The sequence below is a fragment of the Nuphar pumila genome, chromosome 6 (assembly GCF_984573655.1).
Source record: "Nuphar pumila chromosome 6, dmNupPumi1.hap1.1, whole genome shotgun sequence".
NCBI classification, from domain to species: domain Eukaryota; kingdom Viridiplantae; phylum Streptophyta; class Magnoliopsida; order Nymphaeales; family Nymphaeaceae; genus Nuphar; species Nuphar pumila.
The window spans coordinates 121,178,288-121,192,647 of NC_143254.1; the positions used below are offsets into that span (position 1 = coordinate 121,178,288).

The window sequence follows — 14,360 nt, forward strand, 5'->3', positions numbered from 1 at the left end:
TCACAAGGTAAAGCATTAGAGAATACAAAGGGAAAACCCTTATTTATAACCAAATAAAAGGGAAAGTGGGGAAAGCCCAACTAGGTGTTAGGCTAGCACCCAATGGTCATATTTATGACCGTTGGGAGCAGCCCAACAGCTAGTTGGGATTGTCCCAATCAGTCACATGCTATGTCACATGGGTGTGGGTGTGGGTGTGGGTGTGGGTGCGGGGATTCGGCACTTCCAAAAAACCCGGGTGCGGGGGTGCGGCAGGGGCAAAAATGTAAAATATATATATATATATATATATATATATAGAAGGGGGTCGGGGTGAAGACTTGTTACCCACGTTCTGCTTGTTGTGTACTTTAGCTCAACGAGACAAAATTGATGAACCGAAAGGATTGACAATCTGATCGACCCAGCCAGCTGCGTTCTGCTGACTGTCATGATTCAATCATGTCTGAAACTCCCTGGTCTTCACGGAAAAAAATATAAGTGAAAGGTTTGACGTGGTTTGTTGGAGAGAGAGTCTTCACGAGGCCTACGACGCCACTGCCTAGGGTTCTTCAAATTTCATTTTATATACAGTTGCACACAGATGACAGCTAAAAGAAATTTATTGGATTTGACATGTGGAAAAGAGAGGTCTACACAAGGCTACGGCTAGAACACCTCGTCAGGAGAAAAGTGAATACTAATAGCCACCAAGGCTCTACTCTACCACCATCATTATCATTTATTATGGAGAGAGAAAATCCTTGACGAAAAAGGAATTGGTTGGTTGAAGCATAAAGACTTCAAAAGGCTCTTGAATTTGGTTTTAATTTTTGAGGAAGATGGATCATCATTTCCAAGTTAACAGTATGTTTTCCAAAGCTGTGAATTAATTGTTTGGAGGCAGGAATAGCATGGGATGCCAACAAAGCTCGTCAGATATTGTGGACACAAGTGCCCCTTTATAAAACAAGAGCAGCAGCAGCAAGCAGTTGTCCAAAATTTTTTTTTTTAAATTCTGCAGCCCATTTCATAGGGCAATTTTTTTTTTAAAAAAAATCTAAACAAAAATGGACTGAAATGATCCTGGGTGTGGTCAACGCACCCAGGATCGGGTTGACCGCACCCGGTGCCGCACCCGCACCCGCGTCCAGTCGCATCGACGCGGGTGCGGCACCCTGCTAGCCGAATCCCTGTGACATAGGTCACATGATATAAAAAGCATAAAAGACAAAAAGAAAAATAAAAAGGAAAAGTAGAAAGTCAGCCCCTAGTTGGCCGATCCCTATTACAATAAGAAATGACTGAAATACCCCTGATGGGTATTTCTGTTTACATACAACTATATATATTTGGTACACAATCTTAACACTCTACTCTACTAGTTGCTTACTAGATGTATCTCTCATGGACAGATAGTAGACAAAGATGGTCCTAAAAGAACTTTATGGTAATTGTGTAGGAATCAACATATCATTTCCAAAAACACAGATATGACAGTGTCACACGCATGCAAGAACAAATGATACAGAGTCTTCACATACAAGAATTTGTTATAGACATCTAAAACTTGTGTCAAGAAAGAAATTAAGTGATCTAAACCTCCTCCCTTGCTTTCTTCTGTACAGACCTACTTAGACTTTACACAAAGACGCAAAAATGTGTTCGGCTCTTATATTAAATGTTTAGGCCTCCTTATTGGAAACAACAATAAAACATCTAGAGATGTTAAAATAACGGTTTGTGAAACTTTTTAGTTTTACACAATGGAAAGGCATAAAAGTTGGGGATAAAAGCTGCCACTTTCTAAAGCCTCACTAGCCCTTCAATGAAGTTCGAAAAAGACTCGTATAAGCACTACTTCCCTTAACCGACAATGACAGTTTGAAAAGTAGACTCCAGAAAATCTAGAGGAACATGGAGATCCCATACTCCCAGAAATAGACAAGTAGGCTTGACCTAGTTGATTAGTGAGAATTTTTGTACCATAATAATGTTAAAATACATATAATCATGTATATATATATATACATATAAATATATATATATATATACTCCATCATACCCAACTGAGGGTATTTCTGTAATTCTGCCCATTAGGGGCATGTTAGTCTTTTTTTTATTTTTTATTTCTTTTTCCTTTTCTTTTATTTTTCTCTTTTTATTTTTTGTTCTTTTGTAAACATGCATTTAATGCATGTGACATTGGGGGGCCCAACGACTCCCTGTTGGGCCTCTCAATGCCCTCTCACTCTCATCTTTTCTCACTCCTTTTGTTTATAAATAGTGGGGTAAACCCCTTTGTAAAGGTGTGGCTTTTACAAGCCCTTCTTGCTTTATAAGATTTTTCTCTCTTGCAAGCCATTATTGGTTTTGTGTATGTCCATTGTGGACTTGTTCTTTGTCTTTGCTTGTGAATGTCCATTATAGGACATTATATTCATTTCCGCATATTTCATTACATGGTATCAGAGCCGGTTGTGCTCTTGTTCTTTGTTTGGTTTTTTTTCTTGTGTCTTCTTGAAGGTTAACTCTCTTGTCTAGTTTCTCCTATTTCTATCTCACCATGGAAGGTGAACAAAAGATCGACCTCTCCTTCAAACTAAATGGTATCAATTACTTGGTATGGGCGTCCGCTATGTAGAACAACCTTAAAGGCAAAAAACTTTGGGGTTATGTAATGGGCACCATTCCGGAACCGCAACTTCAACTCACCAAAATGGAGGGAGGCCAAGAAAAAGCTTTAGAAGGAAGAACTAGAATTAAAGTCATTGAAGATCACCAATTCTTGAGTGAAGATTAGGAGAGTAAGCACGCAAAAAATTTTGCATGGTTTATGAACAACGTGGAGCTAAAAATTTGTGCGAACATTGCCAAATTTTGTAAAACTAGCGAGACACGGTTCTTCATGAAAGGTATGTACACACAAAAAGACCTCGCTAGACAATTTTTTCTTCAAAAAAAAATTGCACCATTAAACAAGGGGATATGAGTGTCTGTGACTATTTTAGCTCTCTTAGTCCCTTATGGGATGAGCTATCCCTCCTAGAACCCAAATGGGTAGATCAAGGTTGTTAAATGCGATGAGGCAAAGCGAGGCATTGAGCATGTTATGAAGCCAGGCGTAAGCCTCGAGGCGTTGGAGCGTAAGCTTCATGATCAAAATAATAAAATAAGCTTCAAGACCACTGTCCTCTCACACATACCATCAAACACTTGGCATGTGTGGCGTCAATAGCTCCGCGAGCTCGATTGGCGATCTATAAGGTCATTTGGCAAGAAGATTAAGTTGGCAATATTTTTTTGTTAAGTCCAGCTTTTTCAATCTTATCGACTTCCAACAATAACATATTAATCAGACTCTCATTTCTAGGCACCACTCCATTCATGAGTAATTGGTTGTCCTTTCTGGGGTTTCTCATCATCCAGATTACTTATGGCTCTGATGCAGTGCTCTGATCAGAGTCCCAACAGAGAATCAGTTCGAATTATCTATTCCCTGTCTGATGGTTCAATGAAAACATTGAGATGATAAGAAACATTACGCCAACATGCAGGGTGGCCTTCTATTATAGGACACGAACTGTTAAGGTTGTATCTAGATAACTCATCCAAACCTCAAGAAAGATGATTACAAGCACAAGCAGAGCATGTGAGGAGAAAAGAAAAACGATATACAAGGAAAAAAGCGTTCTATAACAGAAAGATGGCATTCACAATAAGTGATACTTGCGGACACCCATCCAATACTACAACAGATCCATGATACTGCATGGTTCTGAAACAAATTGTCAATGCAACAAGGTGTATAATTTCAAAATACAGTTAAAATCATTCAAACAGCAAAGGTTATGGCAGAATTCTTAAAATATGGTTTGCTGCCAATAAAAAAGGTCACACCAATTTCACAATCACAGTACACTACAAAGTGTAAAGAAAATAGCTGGAAAATTAAACTGAACTCACAGGATTGTTGGTTGTAAGAACAGATGCAATACATAAATCAGCTAGCTCGTGAATTTTCCTCCATGTTATGCTATTTCATCTTATTCGTACATCAGCAAGTGCATATCCCAAAAATATTTGCTTTAACAGGAAAATATGGATGATGCACGGATAATCTGAATGTTACAAAAAGCACAAAGTGGTAAACACTGCACTGCAACGCCTCAGTACCTTGAGCATGTGCTTCGTCTCTGAGGCGTACGCCTCTCACAACACTGGGGTAGATAGTGAGGACGTTGAACTTAGAAGACAACAAATGGAAAAAGAACACTTTTTCCAATTTTTGCATGGGCTTAGACCTGAGTATGAGCAAGTTAGATCTTCTCTACTCCATAGATCTAAGCCTCTTCCCCTAGAAGATGCGGTTTCCGAAATATGCCAAGAAGAAACTCGTCTTGGTATGGTAAAGGAGGAGATGAAGTCTTAGCCGTCTCCAAACCCGAAAATCATGTGAAGACTTACAAGCCTCCTCATTTTGGGAGGCAAAATGGCTATGACAATTATAAGAAAGCCATATGCCATCATTGTCAAGAACCGGGACACATAAGGCCCAATTGTCCAAAGATAAATGAAGCCCCCAAGCCAAGAGTTGCTTCAATTGAAGAAATCACTCCAAGGAGAGAAGATTCAACAAAAGCAAAAGATTCCTTTTCTTTAGCTCAACTATCTGAGGCACTCCACCTTCTTCTCAAAGCTCCATCAACATCGGGTGCCGCGGTTGCCCCATCATCTTCATCTACTCCAGGTATGTCCTCTTGGATATTTGATTCTGGAGCTTCATTTCATATGACACCTCATGAGAATGAGTTATCCGACTTATGTTCTAACTCAAAAACCTCTTATGTTTCAACCTATGTCACATGGGTGCAGGTGCGGGAGCGGGTGCGGGTGCGGGGATTCGACACTTCCAAAAAACCCGGGTGTGGGGGTGCGGCAGGGGCAAAAAATGTAAAAAAAAATTATATATATATATATATATATATATATAATTTTGAAGTTTTAACAGTTTAACATTTAACAGTAAACATTGTCATAAACTCATAATATGATTCATCATGCATGCAGTATATCAACCTAAATATCAAATTATCAATCAAATAAGTAAAGCAATTACATAAATCGACCTAAAAATCAATCAAATAAGTATTGCATAAAAGAACTAAATTACATACCAAAGTATATCCTGATGAAGTAATGGATGCTAATAATTTTCTTCTTCATCATCAAATGCATCATTAGAAGGAATATTGCGATTTTTCAAGGCTTTAAAATCAATGGTTCATATTAAATATTCAATATTTTTTATCAAAAATACCCACGATCCTATGGTTGATTCCAAGCAAATTCATCATGCCAAGCACGTTAACATATGGTTGGATTTGCAAAACAAATGTCGAAAATGCCCATATTTCCGGTTCTCATATTTTGGTTCTCGTATTTTAGTTTTCACTCGGAGTTTTCCTTTCTTCAGCGAGGTTTCTCTTCGTATAAAAAAAATAAAGGACGGACAAAAAAGACGAAAGGATGTATCAGTTGGTAGGGTTCACACTGACGGAGGGTAAGAGAGGTGTCAGTATACTGTATTCTCGCTGGTCAAGTCAACTTGATGGGACCAGCAATTATTTATGGTGTATTTATTATTGATTTATTTATAGAGAACAACAAACAGTGCTACCATGATTAGGGCATTTTAGTTCTCTGAATTGGCGTTTTGCCCTCTTCTGCTGGCTTCCTCTTCCTCCATGGGAAGGAAGAACATGGCTACCTTCTTCCCTCCTCCTCCAACAAATACGATGGCTCTTCTTGCTCCTGCTGATCCTTGTTGCTGCTAGCATCTTCTCCTGAGTCCTTCCGCATACAAAAGGAAGTAGATGGGGGAGGGGCTCGGCCCCTCCTGTGCCGAAAAACGAGGGAGCAGGGGAGGCTCAGCCCCTCCCCTGCCGACCCAACAAGAGACCGAGAGGGGGGGGGGGGGGGGTGCTCGGCCCCTCCCCAGCCGACCCAAGAAGAGAGTGAGAGACATACCTGCGAAAGGAGAGGAGGAGCCTGGGAGGCGGAGCTGGGGGCGACGGAGCTGGGGCGGCGATGGGAGAGCTCGGGCTCAGGGGGAGAGGGAGGAGAGATTAGGGCAAAAAAAAAATTGCCCTAATCCTCCTCCTTTTCATCGGGGGGAAATTTTTTTTTTTTTCGCCCAAAATTGTGGACAAAAATGACCCTGGGTGCGTTGACCACACCCAGGGTCGTGTTGACCGCACCCGATGCCGCACCCGCACGCGATCCCGCGTCGCGTCGCGTCGACGTGGGTGCGGCATCTGTTTTGCCGAGTCCCTATGACATAGGTTTCAACTGTCGATGGCACGTCTTCGCAAGTTAAAAGTTTTGGAACCTTAAGTTTTTCAAAAAAAAATCTCGTACCAAATGTGAGGGTAGTACCTCAACTTAATTTAAATTGTTTTTCTGTTTCTCAAATATGTGATCATGGATGTGAAATCTCTTTCTCAACTAAGGGATGCGCTATACAGGATCTTCGGTCTGGGAAGCAGATTGGGCAAGGCCATAGGAGGAGAGATCTCTATTACATGAGCAACTTGAATCTCCCTACAAACTCTTTTTGTAACTATGTTCAAGAAAAGAATATTGAAACTTGGCAACAAAGACTTGGACATCCAAGTTTCTCAAAAATGTACTCTTCTTTTTTTGGAAAGAAAGTTTGTAATGAGAAACATTTTGTTTGCAAGAATTGTATTTTCGGAAAGATGAAATCTACCCCTTTTCCAAATAGAACCTGTGTCTAAAATGCCTTTTTAGTTAGTTCATTCAGATGTTTAGGGCCCTTCACCCGTTATATCAAAAGGAGGATACTCCTATTATGTTACTTTCATTGATGACTTTACTAAGTATGTATGGATTTAGTTTCTTAGCTTAAAATCCGATGTCTTCACTTTTTTTAAGAAATTTCATATGATTGTCAAAAATCAAATTTTAAGTAATATCTCTATACTAATATCTGATTCGGGTGGAGAGTACTTATCCAATGAATTTCAAAACTATTTAGAAACAAATAGAATTTGCCATCAAAAATCATGTCCTGGAACTCCTCAACAAAATGGTTTAGCCGAAAGAAAACATAGGCACATTATGGAAACAACTAGGATACTTCTTATTTCTAAAGAAATTCCAAAAAGCTATTGGGCCGAAGCCGCTCTAACATCAACCTACTTAATAAATAGAATGATTTCATAATCCTTAGAAAATACATCTCCATATGAAAAATTATTTAAAATAACACCCGATTTTAATAGATTAAGAATCTTTGGATGCAAATGCTTTGTTCTTTCACATAAAAGAGATAAGTTATCGCCTAAGGCTATTGAATGTGTATTCTTAGGATATGGAGAAAATAAAAAAGGATTTAGATGCTTCGATCCTAAAAGCAACAAATTGTATGTTTCTAAAGATGTAACCTTCTTGGAAAATGAAAATGGTTTTGAGAAAACTAAAGATATTGATGAAAACGAATATGATTTCTTGTTTGATTTTCTTCCTCAAGAAGAAGTGACTTCTCAAGAAGAGGAGATTTCTAATGAAAATTTGTTAAATAACCAAGAGGATATTCCTCTTAACAATGTTGAAAACGAAAATGAAAATGATGTCATTTATAATAGACAAATTCAAACATATGTTCGGCGTGGTCAACAAGTTCCCATGAATGCTTTAGAAAAATATTCCCAAGGTTCTAATATAGAAGAAACCTCTTTGAGAAGATCCAGTCGAGTCTCCAACCCTCCAAATAGGTTTGTCTCCTATGAGTCTCTATCACCAAACTATAGATCATGTCTAATTGCGTTACACTCTTTTCATGAACCACCTCACTATAATGAAGCCAAAAATATCCCCCAGTGGGTCGAAGCCATGAAATTAGAACTTAGTGCCCTTGAAAAGGCAAAAACTTGAGAAATAACAGCATTGCCCACTGGGAAGAAATCTATTGGATGTAGATGGGTCTATAAAGTCAAAACTAAGAGTGATGGGTCATTAGAACGCTACAAAGCTCGACCTGTAGCAAAAAGGGTACGCACAAGAATACGGTATTGACTATGAGGAAACTTTCGCTCCCGTAGCTAAAATGACCAGTGTTAAGATTTTTATTGTTGTTGCTTCAGTTAAAAAATGGTCTATCTATCAATTAGACGTTAAGAATGCATTCTTAAATGGTGAACTAAATGAAGAAGTCTATATGGATCCTCCACCGGGAGTATGTATTAGTAATGATAAAATTCTTAAACTTAGCAAAGTATTGTATGGATTAAAACAAGCTCCAAAGGCTTGACATGATAAATTTAGTAATGTAATGACAAGTTTGAATTTTCATTCTTGATATACTGACACTGCTCGACTTCAGTTGTTATTCTCCTGCTTTATGTTGATGATAGGATCATCGTTGGAAGTGATGAGCAGGGAATTAATGATATTAAGAAAGTTTTAAAAGAAAATTTTGACATGTCTAATCTTGGTTTCTTAAGATACTTTTTAGGTATTGAAGTAGCATACTCTCCACGAGGGTACATTCTCTCTCAAATGAAACTTGCAGCTGACATTTGTTTAAAGTCTGGCATCACAGATGACAAGAAGACAAAAACCCCTAAAGTTATCAATGCAAAGTTAAGGTTGGAAGATGAAATTCTTCTTGAAGATCTCACTCCCTACCGTCAACTTGTTGGGTCTCTGACGTACTTATCTATCACTCGGCCAGACATAGCTCATGCAATTCACTCAGTCAGTCAATTTCAACAAGCACCTACAATCGTGCACATGAGTGCAGTCTTAAGAATCATCAGATATATTAAAAATACTATAACTAAGGGAGTTTTTCTTTCATCTTCTTCATCACTTGATTTAATTGCATATATAGATGTTGATTGGGGAGGAAATCCCAATGATAGAGTCGCAACTACTGATTTTTGTGTATTTTTAGGTGACTATGATTTCCCGGAGATGCAAGAAGCAGCACAAAGTATCATTGTCCTCAACGAAAGTTGAATATTGTGCAATGGCTACTACAACCATGGAGCTTGTATGGCTTAGGAGTCTCCTCAATGATATGGGTATCATCATCTCTACACCTTCGAAGATGTGTTGTGATAATAAAAACGCAATTTATATCGCGAGCAATCACACCTTCCATGAGCGTACTTAACACATTGAGATGGACTGTCACTATGTTCGTGATGAATATTTAAGAGGAACCATAGCATTGTCATATGTTACATCTGAGTCCCTGTTGGGCCTCCCAATGCCCTCTCACTCTGATCTTTTCTCACTCTCTCTCTCTCTCACTCCTTTTGTTTATAAATAGTGAGGTAAACCCCTTTGTAAAGGTGTGGCTTTTACAAGCCCTTCTTGCTTTATAAGATTTTTCTCTCTTGCAAGCCGTTATTGGTTTTGTGTATGCCCATTGTGGACTTGTTCTTTGCCTTTGCTTGTGAATGTCCATTATAGGGCATTGTATTTATTTCCGCATATTTCATTACAAATAATCATGTATACCATGACAGAAATACCAGATCTATAAGCAAAAAAACAGCATAATGAGGGATATCAAAAAGATTCAATTAGAGATCCAAAGGCAGGTCCTGTTAATATATATATATATATATATATATATATATATATATATATATATACTGAAATACCCATCAAGGGTATTTCAGTCATTTCATGTTGTAATGGGAGTCAGTCCACTAGGGACTGGCGAGTTTGCTATTTTCAGTTTTTTTGTTTTTTATTTTTCTTTTGATTCTGACAGCTGCACCTGCAGCCGACAACTGATTGGGAGCTGGTCCAACTAGCTGTTGGACCAGCCCCAACAGCTAGAAATCTAGCCGTTGGGGCTGACCCAATAGATAGTTGGGCCAGCCCCTTCATGCATGGGACTGCCTATATAAAGGCACTCCCTCTCTTGTATTATCTATGCTTGTTGTAAAGCATATTGCAATAAATCTTTTATTATTTTACTTGTGCTCTTGCTCTCTTTTGAGAGTTTGTGTGTTGGACCCTTAGTGGCTCTTTGTATTTGGCCCATTAGATGTTTATATTCTTGTGTGTGTGCACCTTTGTAGTCACTTTGTGGCATCGTATTTGTACACTTGTTTCATTACAGGTCCCTCCTCTAAAGTGATGTTTTAGCCTTGAAAGTGCACATGATGGATAACCAGTAAAGCAAACATGAGCTTAATATGGCTGATAATACACAACTTGTCAAAGTTGTAGATAGTGAATCAGCTGCCTCATCTGAACCTGAATGTGCTAGTATCACCTCTAATGGAAAAGAATTAGACTGTACATTCATGGCTCATTTTTGTTGCTTTTCAACAAGTGGTGGTAATATTTGTGCTTATAGAGTGACTTTGTATTCTCCTCCATAGAATGTGGATACATATTCATTAGCTAAAAAGGAAGAACAAATGAATTTGATCAATTAGCACTACTTACAATTGAAAAAGGAGTTAAGACCTTGACACAGAAATATTCAGATTTTAAGTCCAAGTTAAGAATTAAAGAAGGAAAACAACACTGCCAAAGCTTCTGTGTAAGAAAATAAGCACCAGCATAAGATCAAAATATTTACTGTGGATGCATTCCAGAGTTTCACACCTCAGCCTGATGAGCTTCAATTGCATGTTGTGGCTGATTTGACTTGCAAGCTCGCAGATCCCATATAAGCAATTGATGATCATCTCCAACTGAGCCAAATAAAGACTCATGCCGGCAACTCCATGAAACATCACCAACATCCCCCTCATGAGCCTGAAATTTGTAACTCAGGAAATGTTGCTCAAGTATGACATGAAATAATCATCTTGTGTCAAAATACAATAACAAGAATGGATGTTTCAGATTTTTTTTTTGGATTGGCAAGCTGGGATTAGGCGGACCCCGACCAGTTACAAAGCATTCATGACCATGATTAAAGGACTGGAACCCAATCAGGGGATGTTTCAGTTTTTTAGTGATGAATTAATTGACCTTAAAATGGCAAAATAGCTACTACCATTAAGTCCTTTTATGAGAAATACAAGCTCTTGTTGAAAGCAAGTAACGTCCTTCTAGAGGCACCATAATCATTTTGCAACAAGTAATCTAGCATGCTATAGTTCATAGAAGCAGCCTGCATTCCTAACTTATACACGAAATGCTTGACTGACATTTCTCTCAAAAGATGGGATGATCAAAGGCTAAGAAACTTAGTTGATATAAGGAGAAAGATATTATATGAGACCGAAATAATAGCCTCTAACATAGCAGATAAATATTAAAGCCCCATATCCTTACTATCGTGACGGTGATTATTACAATGTCAAATTGGAATAGTGGCAGTTTTATGATTTCTAGCAATTTTAATATGTATCAATCTCTTGTTGATCTATTTGTGTATAATCATCAATATTATGATCAACACAGAAGAAATACAAACCCAACATTGTATATATTAACAACAACCTGGTTAACAGTAACTGACAGAATCCATCTTGTACATTGTAAGTTTACTGTCTTGCCCTTCAATACTGAAATGCCAATAAAAGCCTTTTAGTTTGCTCATAGCCCATAGGCTGCCTGACCCATTGCCTAACCTTAATTTACAGTAAGTTGATACGGTGCAAAGACTTGTGTCCTGCTAGGCAATGAACTCTAATAGAACTCTACTGAGCGGTTGAGATCATGGTTGCCAGTTGAGGGAGCGGGAAGCGAGACACTTTCAAACTTTTAGGAAGCGGGAAGCGTGGGACCACTTAGGAGCGAGTCGGGAATCGTCTCGGAAGCGAACGGGAAGCGACCTAGGAAGCAAGGGGAAAGCGAAAAAAATAAAAATCAAAAATCAAAAATAAAAAATACAAAAAAATTGAAAAATTTTGGGCAAGCGTGATGGGAAGTGCCCTTCCCATTAAAGGGAAGTGTGTTTCCCATTAAAGGGAAAGTGGTGCTTCCCCGCACGCTTCAGAAGCGCGACGTTTCGCGCTTCCCCTTTTACCTAGGCGCTTCTGATAACTCTGGTTGAGATAGTATCTACTAGTCCGGTTCATAGGTTTTTATCTTTTCACTAACAATCTGCCTTTGTTTTATGTCATCAACCAACTTTTAAGATATACATTCAACTGAACCTCACTAATATGTTCTTAGATGGAAGCAAAACCATCTCCATGTTTTGCTCAAAAACCTCCACTTCCTTAAAAATAGATTTCTTCTAATGTGGCTAAACCAAAGACTTAATACTTTTCTGAACCGAACAATATATACAATTTGCAATAAATATTTCATGTGTAATATCTTGCAAATTTTTGCCTAGTTATAAATTTAATAAATATAATTTTTATTAAATAAATATATTTTTGTGATATAATATAATATATATATATATATATTAGTGGCTGATGTTAATTGGATCCCGATATGGATCCTGGGCTCGCTGATCGAGACACATGATCCATGTGTATGGATAAATAAGCTTTTAAAAAAATTATATATTAACAATAGATAATATATAATATAGATAGATATTATATATATTTTATTTAATTAGAGTTTTGTTAGAAAGGATTTTTATTTCCTTAAGGAAATAGAATAACTTCTAAAAAGGACGTCCCATCAATAGGTGTCCTATTTTGGTTATAAGTAGGCATGAGCCTCTCTCTCTCAATCACGACTTTGAGAAAGAGAGAGAGAGGCTTGAATCGACCGATATATATATATAGAGAGAGAGAGAGAGCATTGAGCAAGGGAAGAGGCTGCAGCGTGTTAACCTTCTTCAACATCTCCTTCTCCTCTCTTTGTTGTTCGCATCAAAAAGGTACGGGTTCTTCTCTTATTCCAACTGATGAGGTGCTAAGCATAGGTCTAACTACATGGGGTTAAGAAGCTAAAACTGAAATCAAACCCATCTTGGTAGGGTTTTGGTTTCAGCAGGCTAGGGAAAGTGCAGCCTGTATGGGTTTGGGTTTCACAACAGGTTTTTAACCCAAAAAAAAAAAACACTGTGACTAAAACAATCTATCCAGCCACATGTATGTTGTTTTAGGCTGCTGTTAGGCTTGATTTTATTATGTATGTTGCTTAGTTTTGGCCTGATTGGGTAATTTTTATAGGTGAAGTTAGGCCCCAAAAATATATACATATCTCCTTGTTTAAGTTTGGTTCCTACTGGGTTCATGATCTAAACCCAAAGAATTTGCCCAGAAGTCAAATTCATGTGGGTTATGATCAAGATTAATTTTGTTTGGGATTAAATGTATTGAGCATATATATATATATATATATATATATATTTTTTGATCTGCATGTTTCCTAGACTGAATTCATGTTAGGTTTATGGATGAGATCGAGAGCCATTGGAATGCGATTTTTCCTTGGATTATTGCATGTTCTGGTTCAGTTTAATGTGTATCTCTGAACAGAATTTCTTTCTTTTTTTTTACACGTTTTTATGATCTTAGTTAAGCATGACCATCTTGTAGTGTAAAATCTGGGAAATTTTCCTGCGTTCTTGGTTTTGATCAGCATGAAATCAGTCTGACGTTGATCAGATCATAAACATATTGGTTTTTGTGTGCTTATTTTTCCCATGTGTATACTCTGATTATTCTTCCCATGCGTTGACGGGTATTTTAATACACGATTCTTGTACAGATTTTAATGCCTAGTATTAGTTTAAAATCTGATTTACCTTGACTAGTAGATTTTCTAAATTCCAATGTTTGGGTCTTTGGGCTGATTCCAAGGATCTGCCCAACCCGAATCAGTGTTTGGTTTTAGACTGAGTAAAAGAATTATATGCATGTCTCAGTCGAATCTATTCCAACCGTGTGGATTAGAAGTGCTTTACTGAAATAAAGGTTTAACGAAATCTGAATTTAACTAAACAACATGGGGCTTTGGATTTGTAAACATAAGGTGATTTATAATACTCATTAAATCTGATTTTTTTCTTGAACTTAAGCAATTAAGCTACAAACTTTATGATAAAAATCTGGTTTGGAAATTGAATTGAAATCTGAATTTTTATTGAAATCAAGCCTAAAAATCTGATTTCTATTAGAAAGTGTTAAAACTTATCTGTTTTGGATAGTTAGTCTAATCTAAAGTTAACAGATGTTGAATTAGAATAGTTATAAAAGTTTTGGATTTCCATTTGGCATAGTAAAACCGATTTGCTTGGTTCAATGTGCATTCATTTATTTGCTATGAGTATGCATTTATTTTGTGTTCAATGAATACAAATTGTATATCTACGTGTGATTTATATTCACCGAAATTTGCAATGTCATTTAAATTTTATTAAATTGTGTAGTGGTTATATGTGAACTACTAATGGGCCTTTGGAA

General features: G+C 37.5%; 1 protein-coding gene across 1 annotated transcript in view; it reads right to left on the reverse strand.

The window, feature by feature from the left end:
- Nucleotides 1-14,360, reverse strand: part of LOC149835970 (histone-binding protein MSI1-like) — a 93,228-nt gene that overhangs the window by 25,985 nt on the left and 52,883 nt on the right. The window contains exon 3 of the mRNA XM_090008882.1: nt 10,639-10,791. Within this exon, the coding sequence (XP_089865008.1) occupies nt 10,639-10,791 (153 nt within the window). The remainder of the gene's footprint in view (nt 1-10,638; nt 10,792-14,360) is intronic.